The 13,456-nt window shown below is 41.6% G+C and overlaps 2 protein-coding genes across 8 annotated transcripts in view; both read left to right on the forward strand.

The window, feature by feature from the left end:
* Positions 1-2,297, forward strand: part of mtmr1a (myotubularin related protein 1a) — a 14,913-nt gene extending 12,616 nt beyond the window's left edge. For 6 of the 7 annotated variants that reach the window (XM_069177919.1, XM_069177920.1, XM_069177923.1 and 3 more), the window contains one exon: positions 182-2,297. In XM_069177919.1, the coding sequence (XP_069034020.1) occupies positions 182-349 (168 nt within the window). In that variant the 3' untranslated portion in view covers positions 350-2,297. The remainder of the gene's footprint in view (positions 1-181) is intronic. The other variant, XM_069177925.1, reaches the window with a different exon arrangement.
* A 254-nt stretch (positions 2,298-2,551) lies between these two features.
* Positions 2,552-13,456, forward strand: part of acox3 (acyl-CoA oxidase 3, pristanoyl) — a 29,934-nt gene continuing 19,029 nt past the window's right edge. Inside the window, exons 1-6 of the mRNA XM_069177918.1 lie at positions 2,552-2,616; positions 9,133-9,306; positions 10,778-10,875; positions 10,978-11,113; positions 12,332-12,406; positions 12,552-12,641. Of these exons, the coding sequence (XP_069034019.1) occupies positions 9,187-9,306; positions 10,778-10,875; positions 10,978-11,113; positions 12,332-12,406; positions 12,552-12,641 (519 nt within the window). The 5' untranslated portion in view covers positions 2,552-2,616; positions 9,133-9,186. The remainder of the gene's footprint in view (positions 2,617-9,132; positions 9,307-10,777; positions 10,876-10,977; positions 11,114-12,331; positions 12,407-12,551; positions 12,642-13,456) is intronic.

Here is a 13,456-nt window from a genome sequence, read left to right on the forward strand (position 1 = left end):
TTTGTACCAGTTACTCATCAGGGTTTTATCTTTCTGCTGCTCCATGCACATCACGGTGCTGTGCTCCATGATGTGCACGAGCAGTTGTCTAGAAACGTATTGATTTACCCTGTGTAGAGGGATTCTGAGACCTCACTCTCGGCGCCGCTCGCTCCACCTGACTCTGTGTTGTGTGTTTCAGGTGCCGGTCCATCAGACTCTGAAGGAGCTGCTGATCCTGAGAGCAGAGCTGCAGCGGAGGGTGGAGGAGCTGCAGAGAGAGGCTGCCACCCACTCCCTGTCCTCCTCCTCTGACCACTCCCCCTCCCCCACACACACCACAGGAACCCCGCTGCACACTGCCGTCTGACACACACACACACACACACACACACACACACACACACACACACACACACACACACGGTTCTATGCATGTTCGAACACAGTTACACACACTGAGGATAACAATGTTTACATTTCAACCAACATTCCTCCATTTGTGCAAAAATATTTTAACAAAGTAAAATAATCTGAAGAAGTTTGTAAAGGTCAAAGGTCGCTGTGATTCTTCCTCTGATATTTCAAAGTGTGCTCTGAGCATCACATCTGATCGACTGTTCAGTCAGGTGGCTCCTTTTATTTTCATATGAAGAACCCCCCCCCCCCCCACACACACACACACACACATACTCTCACACATACTCTCACACACACTCTCACACACTCCTGATGTCCTTCAGTGATAAAGAGTACAATCCTCAGCTCACTCATCTTCAGCATTTCATGAACACAAACATTACAGTTTTTGGAATCTCTAAAAGCTGAACAACGATCTCTGAACCAAACACTCAGCAGCCTGAACACATTTATTGAATCAATCACCATAAACAATGTTCACTGAGTTACACACAATTTTCAGATGTCATTGGCTCTTTTTGCAAAACTCTAAGCACTTTCTCACTCACTGAAACAAATTTTTCACTGTGATGTACGGTGATGCATAATAGTGACCACAGGTAGAAAAAGTTCAACACAATTAAAGCACAAGTGTGAGAGCTTAAACACAACGACTCAAAACCGATAACACTTTTTGCAAATGATGTGATGAAACCAATATAAGCCGGTTCAGCGCTCACAGACTGTTGACAGAAGCTATCGGAGAGACACAGGAAGAGTGAGTGTAAGAGATGGGGGGGCACATGGAGGAAGAGGAGGGGGCGAAGAAGAGCAAGACAAAAAAAAGCGATTTGTGATGAAATCTGAGCTGTTGTAACAAACCATGTTGTTGTTCATGGAAAGACGATGAGAGAAGCAGGACGAAGAGTAAAACTCAACATCAGCAGATTCTCCACCGTGAGAGATTCAGAGAAGACAACATGTAAATATTTCTTCTGTTACAGTATTGCAAGTTTACAGCATAAACTGTATATAAAGATGTTTCAGTGCATCACTTATGAAGGAGATAAAGTCCATCACTGTTTGTATGGTGTTGAATGTATATTTTTGTAACTACGCGTTCACTTTGTGTAGAATAGTTAGGCTGCCATGTGAGGGTGGAAGGGCACTGATGGTCTCCCAGCAGTAAGAGTTGACGTGGTCCTTCAAAACAACATTATTAAATTCAGTGAGGAACAGCAGTTACATATTGAAAATTTGGAGGGAATGAACAATCAGCATTTGGCTCATTGACTGTGTCCTCCAACCGAACATCTTCTCAATTACATTTTGTCTTTGTCCTTTTCCACAACTAAACCTTTTACTGTACGAACATGCTGATTCCACTGAGTTATGAAATATTTTCTTTTTTTTTGTAAATTCTAAATGAATTCATTGTATTGTAAACACAATTTTTTCTGTAGCTACATGCCCTGAACATTGTGTTTTCTATTTGTTGATGCAGTGTAATGACTGCTCAGCAGTGTTTTAATTTTGACAGGCTTGCAGCATGATCTGACAACATAGTTTGGTTTTGATCACAAATGAAACCGTTTTGAGGGGATTGTTTGATTTTGCAAGAAGAGTCAAAGTTTTTGTGAATGTAGTTTGAAGATTGGGTTTTGTGCTCACAGTTTAGAGAAAAGTGTGAAAGGTTTCAAGAAATGTGTCTTAGCGATTATGAAAAACTGTAATACTTCCATCCCATAACATTTTTCAAGTCACTTTCTTGTCTCTAATTATTTTGTTCTATATTGCTCCCATATGTTCATTCATGTTGTTTCTTAATGGTTTATGTGGAGTTACATTATTCCCCTTTAATATAGAAATGTGAAATCTGTCAGTAGTTTGTGAATAAAGTTACATCAAAAAACATCAGACCTTCAGAATAAATGCAAACACATTTTAAAATATTATTTACGCACAGCACGATAATTTAGTAGGCCATTTAATCTTAATATTTGATTTGTGTCATATAAATTCATTATTGATCTGCACTTATCACTGCAGAGGCTAAAGAGTTTTTTTCATCAATTAAAATGATCGGAGAAGGTTCTCTTTTATTCTGGAGGGCACAGACAGGAAGTGTCCTTGTTGCTGCCGTCGGAACTAAACCGGAAAGAGGTACCTGTCGCTGACCAATCAGAGGCGAGGAAGGAGACGGCCTCAGTAACAGTAACAGGAGACTCAGCTGGGAAGGTAAGACATTACTCCACATTAGACAGTGTCCACACAGAAGTTTGTCCTTCTGTCCTCTGAGAGATATTAGTTAAGTCTCTTCACAGTGTGTGTAACAGACAGAAAACAGCTTCGGTGAAGTTAGAAGTGTCCTGATAGATTTGAACTTACTGGATCAATAACTGTCGGTGGACGACGAGCTTCACGGTGACTATCAGTAAAACTAGCCGGCTTATTAATCTGCAGCGCCGGCTGGGAGGACACCGAGGACACCGAAGACGGTCCGTCTGACAACAAACAGATGGACTTCAGTCTCCTTCTGTAGAATCGCATCACGGTCTCCTGGTGGTTAAACTTTAACTTTAAAGATTCAGTTCTGTTGGGGGTTGACCTTTGCTTCACTTCCACGTGGTCAATAATAAACGGCTGCCTGTCGGTCACTGCCTTCAAACCTGTGAAATGAAGGACATAAACAGTTATATTGAGGTATAACTGAAATTACATATTAGAGATATTGATTTGTGTGGACATGTGCATTTTACTGACATTATTATTATTTTTTTTTAGTTATATATTGATATGTTTAAAGCTTGTTTTAAGTGTAAGATGTAGCTTCATGTTCTGGTCAACCTGTTTTACTGCCATATGTTTCTTCAACAGTCACTTTGTCCTGACCAAAGGTTTGAGTGTTGTTTACAGTGCCTCAGGGAGGACTCTGTCCTCTGACTGTGTCATCTGACTGTGCCCTATGCTGTCTGTCCTCTGTGGACCAAACGGTGAAAAGACAAACATTCAGTGTTTCATTAACAGATTTTTTTTTTTTATTATTAATCTGCTCCACAGTGATGATAAAATCTCTCTGACACAATATGTCAAAATATGGACACCTGGAATTCAAATTGTAAGAAAAATTACTCAGAGGCTGTATTCAAAATCAAACACATCGGACATTTATTCTTGCAAGAAGGAGCAAATACATGTACACTCAAAGAAGGATGTCCAGCATTGCTCAATGTCTCTCCTCCGTAGGGCAGCTTTTATACAGTGTGACAAGCAGTTGACACTCACCCCATTCCCTTTACATCTGAGTTCAGTTGTAGGTCACAAGATAAGGACATATGGACGTTGTAAAAGACGTTGTAAATGACGTTGTAAATGAGACACTAGGAACTTCCTAAACCACAGGCAAAGAAAATAAAACTTATCTTATTTTCTTTCCATCATATCCCTCCTGTTTATACAAAGTATAACATTTACTTACAAAAAAATAAAAGAATCATCATGAGGAAAATCATATTGATTACACAACTGTTGTTGAGTATTGTTCAACAAGACTTCAGTCATTGACACTTCATCATCTCCATTGCTACTTCTCTCAAGTTTCAGCATGGGATCCATTATTTTGTCACACATCAATGTCTAAGAACATGTCCTGACCTCCAGGGAGGAGAACAAATACGTCTTCATAAGGGGGTGGTGGTTCAGTCGTAGGTAGAATCGGTGTCATGTTAGTAGCCTCGCACGTTTGGTCAGTTGTAGAAATTCGCATATAAAGGATGTCCTGTTTAGTCAATGTAACATTGATTAGTCTTTAGATCAATCCTCGGATACAGGGGATACAACAACAACCACAAATAATAAGTATGGCTGCTATAATTGAAACAGGCGAGGAATAGGTCTGTCCATTTACCAAACCAAGATTCCATCATCCTGGAAAAATGATCATCAATCCCAGCATTTACAGCAAGTTCCTCACTTAGGGCGGTAAGACCCCGTAGAGCCTTGGTGACAGATCCATCTGGTGCTGTATTGTTAGGAATAAACGTACAACATACAGAGCCAAACATTTTGCATATGCCCCCTTTGTCAGCCAGCAGCATGTCCAATGTCATGCGGTTCTGCCAAGCTATAAGACTCGTTGCATCAAGCTGTTCGCTGAGGCCCTTAACGGCGTCTCGCGTATAGGACCAAAAAGTGGGCGTACCTCAGAGCATCCAATGCAGTCGGCTTTGCCCATCATCTGAGCTGAGTACTGCATCCACTGTAGCCACATATTGGTATCACCATATCTCGTCTCTAGTGACACCACATCTGTAAATTTAGTGATTTTCAATTGTCGGACTACAGGATCTACGTGTGAGCTCGTATTCGCAACGCTTTGGCGGGGTACAGTGGTGTTTGGTTGTACTATATTTATCCGGATTAAGCCCTTTGGATCTGCCCCAGATACATCTGCCCCTCGTACTAACAGTCTGGAGTCGCATTGTTTTGGATTCTTCAGTGTCAGTATTAAGGTGTTGCAGTTTTGTACGTGACAACCTGGTGCGGTAGATCCCTTAATCAGAGACAGTTGTTGTTTTAGGTCAGTACAGATGCTACCATGCACAGATATTTGTCTGACCAAACTAAGCTGCGGTCTTTCCCCTTGCAGGGAAGAACCGCACATGCGTTAAATGTTAGACTGGCCTGTTGCCCTTCCATGAATGTGAGAATTAATGCTCCCTGTACCCGGTACTGATTTTTTGTTCCTTGCAAATTGTCCATCAGCCCTTACAAATGCTCTTTTAGTGCGGCGAACTTTGTCAGTAGCCTGAGGTCCTATTGCGGTCTTGTCGTCTGATGTCTGATTAACAGGTATGTTATATTGGCTTCGTACCAAAATATGGGGAGTACTATGAGCAGAGCTGTGACTATCAGAAAACAAAGGTTCCTCTGGGGCCACAGAGTCCTATCCTCCTGAATGGATGCCATGTGATGCTGCCTTGATTCATTGTAACTGAACTGCCCATCCACAGATATACCAAAATAAGCTCACCAGAACCTACTCGCCAGGGTGTTGTTAGTTTCTTCACTGGTTTGAGACAAGTACCCCTATTGGTATCACCTCCCTTTGTAGCCAGACTTCACCACAGGGGAAATGTCGGCTTACTTAATCTGGTATGCCTGTGTTATGTGGTTCAGGCAAAGGTCTCATCCTTTTGCAATGGCTGAGGTGTATTCAAGAGGTCTGTTCAACAATCCAAACTGCTGTTGGGGTAGCCAGGAGTATCTCGAAAGCTCCTTCCCATCTGGCAGAGCTCCAATATTTCTTTTTTTATCACCTTTATGAAAACCCAGTACCCTGGTTTTAGGTCTATCGACTGGTTTTCTACCACCTGTGTAGGAGGGACAACAGAAGACATAATATCTTTTCTTTTTAACGTTTTTTCCATGTAGTCTGCAGTCGTCTGGTCAGTGGGCTCTTTCTTGTCCACAATAGGTCCAAGTTGTGGCATGTGATAGGGATGTCCATGTATCATTTCAAATGGAGATGCCTCTTACGCTGGGTAGAATATGCATATTTAATGTTACCAGTGGAATGCATCTCATCCAATTCCACCCTGTCTCCGCCATCATCTTTCTCAATTTTAGTTTGATTGTCCCATTAGTTCTTCCACTAGGCCTGCTGACTGTGGATGGTATGAGCAGTAATGTCTTAACTGTGTCCCGAAAGCTGTGGCTAGGTGTTTTATAATGTTGTTCACGAAATGTGTCCCGTTGTCACAAAATATCTTTTCTGGTATTCCAAATCGTGGTATAATGTTCCTTGTCAGTGCTTTTGCTACAGTCAATGCATCCGGTGATTTAGTTGGGAATATTTCTGCCCACTTTGAAAAGGTGTCGATGATAACCAGGCAATATTTCTTTCCTTTGCATGGTGTTAATTCAATAAAATCCATGCAGAGATGCTGGACTGGATACTCTGGTGTAGGGAACCGGCCTCTTGTGGGTCTCATGTTTCCTTGGGGGTTATGTTTTGCACATATAATAAAAAATTTTGAGTGGTTTGTAAAGCCATATGTTGTAAATGCTTAGTTTATTATAGATACCATCCCTCCTGTTGAGACATGGTTTATCCCATGGCTCAAAAGGCCGCATATCTATATAAACTTTTTTGGAGTATCATCTTGCCTTCCTGTCATCTTCATAAATCATCGTCTTTTTGTTGTGATTTATTTGTCTTCCACTGTTGATTTTTTATTTTTATTTTTTTTTTATTTATTTTTTTATCTCATTGTCTAGGGCAAAGGTCTTCAACAGCAAAAATCTTTTGTTGATTAGACAATTTTTTTTTTCATATTTTTCAAAATCGTTTTCTGTTTCTGGTGTCCATTGTATTTTATCGTGGGCAGCCATAGGGTCATCATAAATGAGTTTAGACAGTGGGGAAGTCATTTCTGCATAATCTGGAATCCAATTCCAACAGAAATGTGTCATTCCTAAAAATGACATCATTTGTCTTTTTGTCCGGTTTTGGTGCCTTTAAAATGGCCTCCTTACGTCCTTTGTCTAGACTCCTAATAAGCGACCTATATGCTCCTGACTTCAATCTCTTCTATCAGTAGAGTCACAAAAGGTTTATCTTGAGTATTTCAACTGTACTTATCTCTTAACACATCCTCATCTTTTGTTTCTAGTTGGGTCTGTGTCCGTGTCTGTGAATCATGTGAATGTGTGTGTGTTTCTGTATGACCTGATCCTGGAGTGGTTGTGGTTAGTCATGCTGAACCCGTCTGCGACCGCCAACCGTCTCCTCCTCTGCTTCTTCCGCCCCTCCCGTCTCTCCGCCGCCTTCAGTCTCTTGCCCAGTGTCCATTCCTCCCGCAATTATAGCAGGTGTCGTTACCTGTCTCTCGTGGTCCTCCCCCACGGCCGCCAGCCCCTCTCCATTCACCTCGCTTCCTCCTTCTGGTTGGAGTAGAGGGGATGGAGTTTGGTGACGGTGTCGTGGGTTCGGAGACAGAAGCTGGCTGAGCAGCCGGAGGCGGAATAGGCGGAACGGGCGGATCAGCTGTTACCGGGACGTGTCCCATGTTAGGGTATGGAGGAGGATTGGGCCACGGTCCCATGTTGGTTCGTTTTTGTACCACATAATCATCATCCTCATCATTTTTCCGGGAGAAATGTATTTCAATTCTTAGATATAGTATTGGTGCATTAAAAGCTATACTCCCTTCTCCCGCCTTTTTGTTTTTAATCTCTCCCATCTCCTTCTCCTTCTCTTTTCTTTTTAACTTTTCCTCTTCTCCCTTTTAACTTTTTCTCTTCTCAACTTTCCTCTTCTCTTCTCAACTTTCCTCTTCTCTTTTCAACTTTCCTCTTCTCTTTTCAAATATTTTATGTTATCCGCACCTTTTGAGTGCATGCGTTTTACGTCTCCCTCCAGAGGTATCTCTTCGATCTTACAACAGCATGATCCCATTTTTTCTATCTGTGAGCCAACCAGTTTGTATGGAGTTCACCCGAGCAACTGGTCTTTATACAGTGTTTCGGCTCTCCTTTACACTGTAGGACACTCACAGTATCTATTCATTCATTTATTTATTATTTATTTATTTATTTATTTATTATTTATTTCTATCCATGAGCTAACCAGTTTGTCAACTGGACACTCACAGTATCTATTTATTTAATCTTCCGGAAGTTTTATTTTATGTTATTTATTTTATACTCCGGAAGTTTTTTTTTGTAGGTCCCTGACCTATCTTTTAAGTCCCTGACTTAATTACCTGTAGGTCCCTGACCTATTTTTGCACGCGCGACTTTTAGTTTACCTAGTCTATTCAGACTTTTTAGTAGGTCCCTGACCTAACTCTTTAGTACAACAAAAAAAAATGTCTTACCCGGGTGTCCGATGTTTGATGGTGAATCAGCCTTGTTCTAGGATCCCGTCACCCCTCCTCTCTCCATTTAGTCCTGGCCTCACCAATGTCCAAACTATTTCGATAAAGAAACAGGGCGGAGGTCTTTCCTCAGGAGTCCCAGACTCCCCCGTGCACGGTTTCAGGCTGTGTCCGGAGAGAGGAGGAGATGTTGGGATCCGGCTCGAAGGACCAATTATGTTAGAAAAATTACTCAGAGGCTGGATTCAAAATCAAACACATCGGACATTTATTCTTGCAAGAAGGAGCAAATACATGTACACTCAAAGAAGGATGTCCAGCATTGCTCAACGTCTCTCCTCCGTAGGGCAGCTTTTATACAGTGTGACAAGCAGTTGACACTCACCCCATTCCCTTTACATCTGAGTTCAGTTGTAGGTCACAAGATAAGGACATATGGACGTCATAAAAGACGTTGTAAATGAGACACTAGGAACTTCCTAAACCACAGGCAAAGAAAATAAAACTTATCTTATTTTCTTTCCATCACAAATGTATTTGCATTATTGACCCACGTCTGTAGTGAACCGTGTGAGCAGACAGGTGAGACTGGACAACGTGTCTCTGTCTGTTTACTGAATGTCTCCATAGATGCTCATGTTTCCGTCCTGTAGCACTTGTGAAACAAGGAGGAGAGGACGGACAGTCCCTGTCATTTCCTCTCTGTCCCCGGCTGTATGCCCCCTGCTGTCTTTCCCCGCTGTTTGTCCCCTGCTGCCTGCTGTCTGTCCCCTGCTGTACAGTGCTTCAATTATTATAATAGACACTGATTAACTCTTATTAATTGAATAGTCTGATTTTTCGTCCTCATTGCCTCTCGTTTCCTCTGAGACAGATCAGAGCGCCCCATGTCCTGCAGGGTGGACCTCTTCAGTCAGAACACCAGACGATGGACTGTGAAGTGTCTGACCTCCCCAGTGGCCCGCTGGACGTCTACAGGAAGAGAGCGTCCTTCAGCTGGAAGGACATGCGTCTCTTCATAGATGGAGAGGACATACTGGCATTCAAGGTAAGGTCAGACTGTCTATTGGTCTCAGGAGGTCTCAGGAGGTCTCAGCACGTCTGAGGTGGTCTCAGGTGGTCTCGGGTGAAGATACTGAGGGTCTGATTTACTAAGATCTCAAATAAAGGTATTAAATTGCGTGTTCCTTGAAAAAGTTAGCAAATCTTTTTTGCTCCCGTTTTGCAGGTGATTTACTGAGTAATTGCGTCTTTGAAATCAGGTGAAATCTGTATTTAAATCAGGGTTTGTGATTTAAAGTGATTCCAGCAATGGAAAACAGAGCGACCGCAAAAGAAATCTGATTCCATTGAAATTAAGAAAAATAAATATACCAAGAACAAAATGCTTTATAGGAGATTATCAGCAAGAACGTAAATACTGTGGGGAAAAACAAAAAGGCAAAAAAAAGGCTTGATAATAAAACGTGGGTAAATAAAAGAGGAGGACGGTGGATGAGATCCTCTAACAGACAGAGATCAGCAGGTCCAGATCTTTCTGTGATGAGCAGCTGATGTTTCATTGAGTTCCTGGAGGTCTCGTGAACCTGATGAAGCTACCTGTGAATTCTGCAGGACTCATTCAGGATGTGACAGCTCACCTGAATAACAGGACTGGAGGGAGATCCAAGCAGAGATACGCTGGAACGACCCAGAGAAATGTTGAGTTGAAGAAGTTTTTTAATTGCTGGTATTTCGTGGCTCCTCCAATATTACATATGATGCAGGCAAACACGCAAAATGGACAACGTGTGTTAAATTGCACATTTGAAAGACGCAATCCTCGCTGCACGTCGTTAGTAGATCAGGGTTAGGCCTTCAGTAAATCATGCACTGAGTGTAGGATGTGAAAGATTCTGACTGGAACTACTTCTGTTGGAGAAAGAAGCTGCATTATTCCTCAGGCTCCACCCACTGACACCTGATTGATGATTGTAGGTGTGAATAGTTGTCAGAGTCACTGGGATCATGTGTTTGATTCAGTCTTTAATTAGTACTGAACTCAGTCCTGCTGCTGTGGAAACACTCTCACCTTCAGATTCAGTTGCTGTTCCTGGACTTTTGATCATTTCACATGATCTTCATCAGCAGTTATCACTGTTACCACAGCTAGGTCTCCGTTCAGGTTTCCATTTTGTCGGAGCCTTTGAGGACATCACTGTTTCACTGTTGGTGTAAAATGTGACATTCATAGTTCAGTCCTGACATGAAACACATCATCTGTATCAGTAGGTTCTTTACGTTTCTAATACAACTGCCTTCATCTCCCCTCTAAGCTGCTTCCTCTACAGTATCTATCATTTAAAGAATTAAAATCACTGTTTACACTGTTTATATCTTCAGTGGGAACAGTGGTTCTGATAAGTCCATGGTTGTATCTTAACGTGTCGATGAGAACATAAGTAACCTTGAATATATAACAAGGTCTTTTTACAGGAATTAGTAGAAATAATAACAGTGTGTTCTGCTCGGTGCTGCAGCAACATGTGTTCAGGACTCTGGAGAACGATCCTCTGTTCGCCCGTCAGCCCGGTGAGGACGTCCCCTTGGAGAAAATGAGAGAGCTGACCTTCCTCAGGTATCAACACAGCAGCACCTTCAGTGTTCACAGCCACTTTGAATTCACACATACTGTACTGTTTGACGTGAAGACAATAAAACTCCAGGTGAACACTTGCAGGGTGAAGCAGCTCTTTCGCTACAACTTCCTGACCAAAGAGGAGATGATGGCCGACCCCTGGAAGACCGTGGTCCTCAACGACTGTCTGGGCATGTACGACTGGGCCGTGAACAGCAAGTTCTTCCTCAACATCGGGGTGAGTGGGTGGGCGTGACTGTATTAAGACTTTAAGTTACTTCAAATTGGTGCTATACTGTCTGTCTGTTGTTTTCTTCCAGTGGAAGTCCCGTCAGTCTCTCGCTGTGATATTCATTTCAGTCCTGCATGAATGTGTTGGTACCATAACAGCTCATTTAAAATGCTTCATTCCTCTTGAAAAGTTGTTGTCTCCTGTATCTCTGCAGTCTGTCACAGACTGAAGCAGAGAAAGTGTGAACAAAGATAAATAATTTCTTCTTCTCCAAAGATGATTCTAAAATCGACAGACTTGTTAGTACCTCCAGAAAAACTAGAATTAATTGTGTTTTAGTGATATTTCAAACCGTTTTCTCCAATTAGTATCCAACATGTTGTGTTGTATTTAGTCATTGAGCCTGTTTAAGTGGAGAACAGTGTTCACTTTGCTGTCTGGTATTATTAGGCCTCATTCACTAATATGTGCCTACAAATATTCTTACTTTGTACACAAAGTGAGTGTGCACGCATAATCACCGTGGGATTCATGACACGTGTGCAGCGGTCAAGTTTGTTCTCACCACCTTGCGTGTGTTGGTGAATCACAATCATTGTAAGCTGACATGGGTGTGTCCGTGTGATGCACTTAGCATACTGACACGCCCCCGTTTCACCATATAAGGAAACCGGTTTGTCTAGAGCTGTCATGAAGAAAGCGGTGAAGTGAAGAGAGTGAAAATAAGTTGACATCTGAGGAGGAAGAAAAGGATCACTATTAAAAAAGTCTTTCCTCACGAGCTTTTACATTGATAAAAGGTGTGTTTACATTTTCTAAGATGGCCAGGTAGTCAACATCTGTTCGTACGCATGTTCCGAGGTCATTTTGAATCCGTTCACAGAGTAAGAACACATTCAGGAATGAAAATATTGATGAATCCCAGATTTGTGCGTTAAATGTTTGTATGCACGGTTTAAGCATAGATTTGTGTACACGTGTTGTTAGTGAATGAGGCCCATTGTGGTCACGTCACTGAACAATAACAGAGCAGCATGTTCAAGGCTGTAAGAGCATCTCCAAGCAGCTTCATGTTCCTGTTGTTTCCTACACACCACACAGTGCAGCCTCACTGATGGTAGCTAGACGTAAAGTGTGTCTCTTCAGTAAAACATAACATAATGTCAATATAATAATATGAATATGAATATAATATGTAACATGTTAAAACATCTTCTGTTTCAGATGTTTGGAGCCACTGTGGCCAACTCAGGATCCAGCAGACACAACAAACATGTAGAAAATACTGGAGACATGACGGTAAGACCTGGAGACGTGACGGTAAGACCTGGAGATACTCCACCTCGGTGATTGTCCACAGGACAGAGCGGATGGGAGATGTTCCTCCTTCTGTCCCTGAGCTGTCTGTCCCTGTGTTGTTCTCAGTGTCGTATCTCTGTTTCAGACCTTCGGATGTTTTGCGCTGACTGAACTGAGCCACGGCAGTAACACCAGAGCCATGAGGACCACGGCCACGTATGACCCGTCCACACAGGTCAGCACAAACAACACACACACTGCTGACACGCAACACAGCAGGTTTGAATGTTTAATAGCTGTATTTGTGTCTCATGACAACATATAATATTTAATGAATGAATGTTCCTTTCTTTGTTGATTACAGCTCTTTAATCTGACAGTTTATGTCAACACAAATTAAATATTTTTAAAAGTTGATTATTATATCTATTATATATTATATTGTGATTATATATAGTTTAAAAAGTAAAATCATTATCTTTAAGTGTTATTGTTTTAGACAAAAACAGGCAAAAAAACATTAAATCGAAGTAAATGGATAGTTTCTCCACTGAACCAAAGTGTTGGCTGTACAGATCCTCTTTAAAGGATGAAAATATTCTGTGACTTAAACAAAAATCACTACGAAGAACTGTATTTCAAGTGATGTAATCAGTCTGCAGAGTGCTGCGTGATTTTATTCTATCGTAGTTATTACAGAGGAGTTTTACTACAGCTTTAACTGCTGGTTAATGTCCAACGGAAACTTGGCTTTAGATTTGATTATTGAACATTCAATAGTCATTAAAAAAAAAACCATTTTCAGATAATATGAAGATGAAACAAACTGTCTGTTGTCTTCATCAACTGAAAAACTTAAACTTACTGTGATCTAACAGCCCACCTCAAACTGGAGAGAAGAACTCTGAGAGAAAAGAGAAATCTCCCAATATAACAAGAAAACTCTGCCACTCACAGTGAGCAGCTGAGAGAGAAGAAGTTCTCAGATACCTTAAAGCAAAGCTCTGCTCTCCTGCTCATCACAGCCTGTGGTCAATGAGACTGTAGTTA

This window comes from Embiotoca jacksoni, unplaced genomic scaffold (genome assembly GCF_022577435.1).
Source record: "Embiotoca jacksoni isolate LCO1_2020_lvr unplaced genomic scaffold, fEmbJac1.0.p SCAF_78, whole genome shotgun sequence".
Classification (NCBI taxonomy): Eukaryota; Metazoa; Chordata; class Actinopteri; family Embiotocidae; genus Embiotoca; species Embiotoca jacksoni.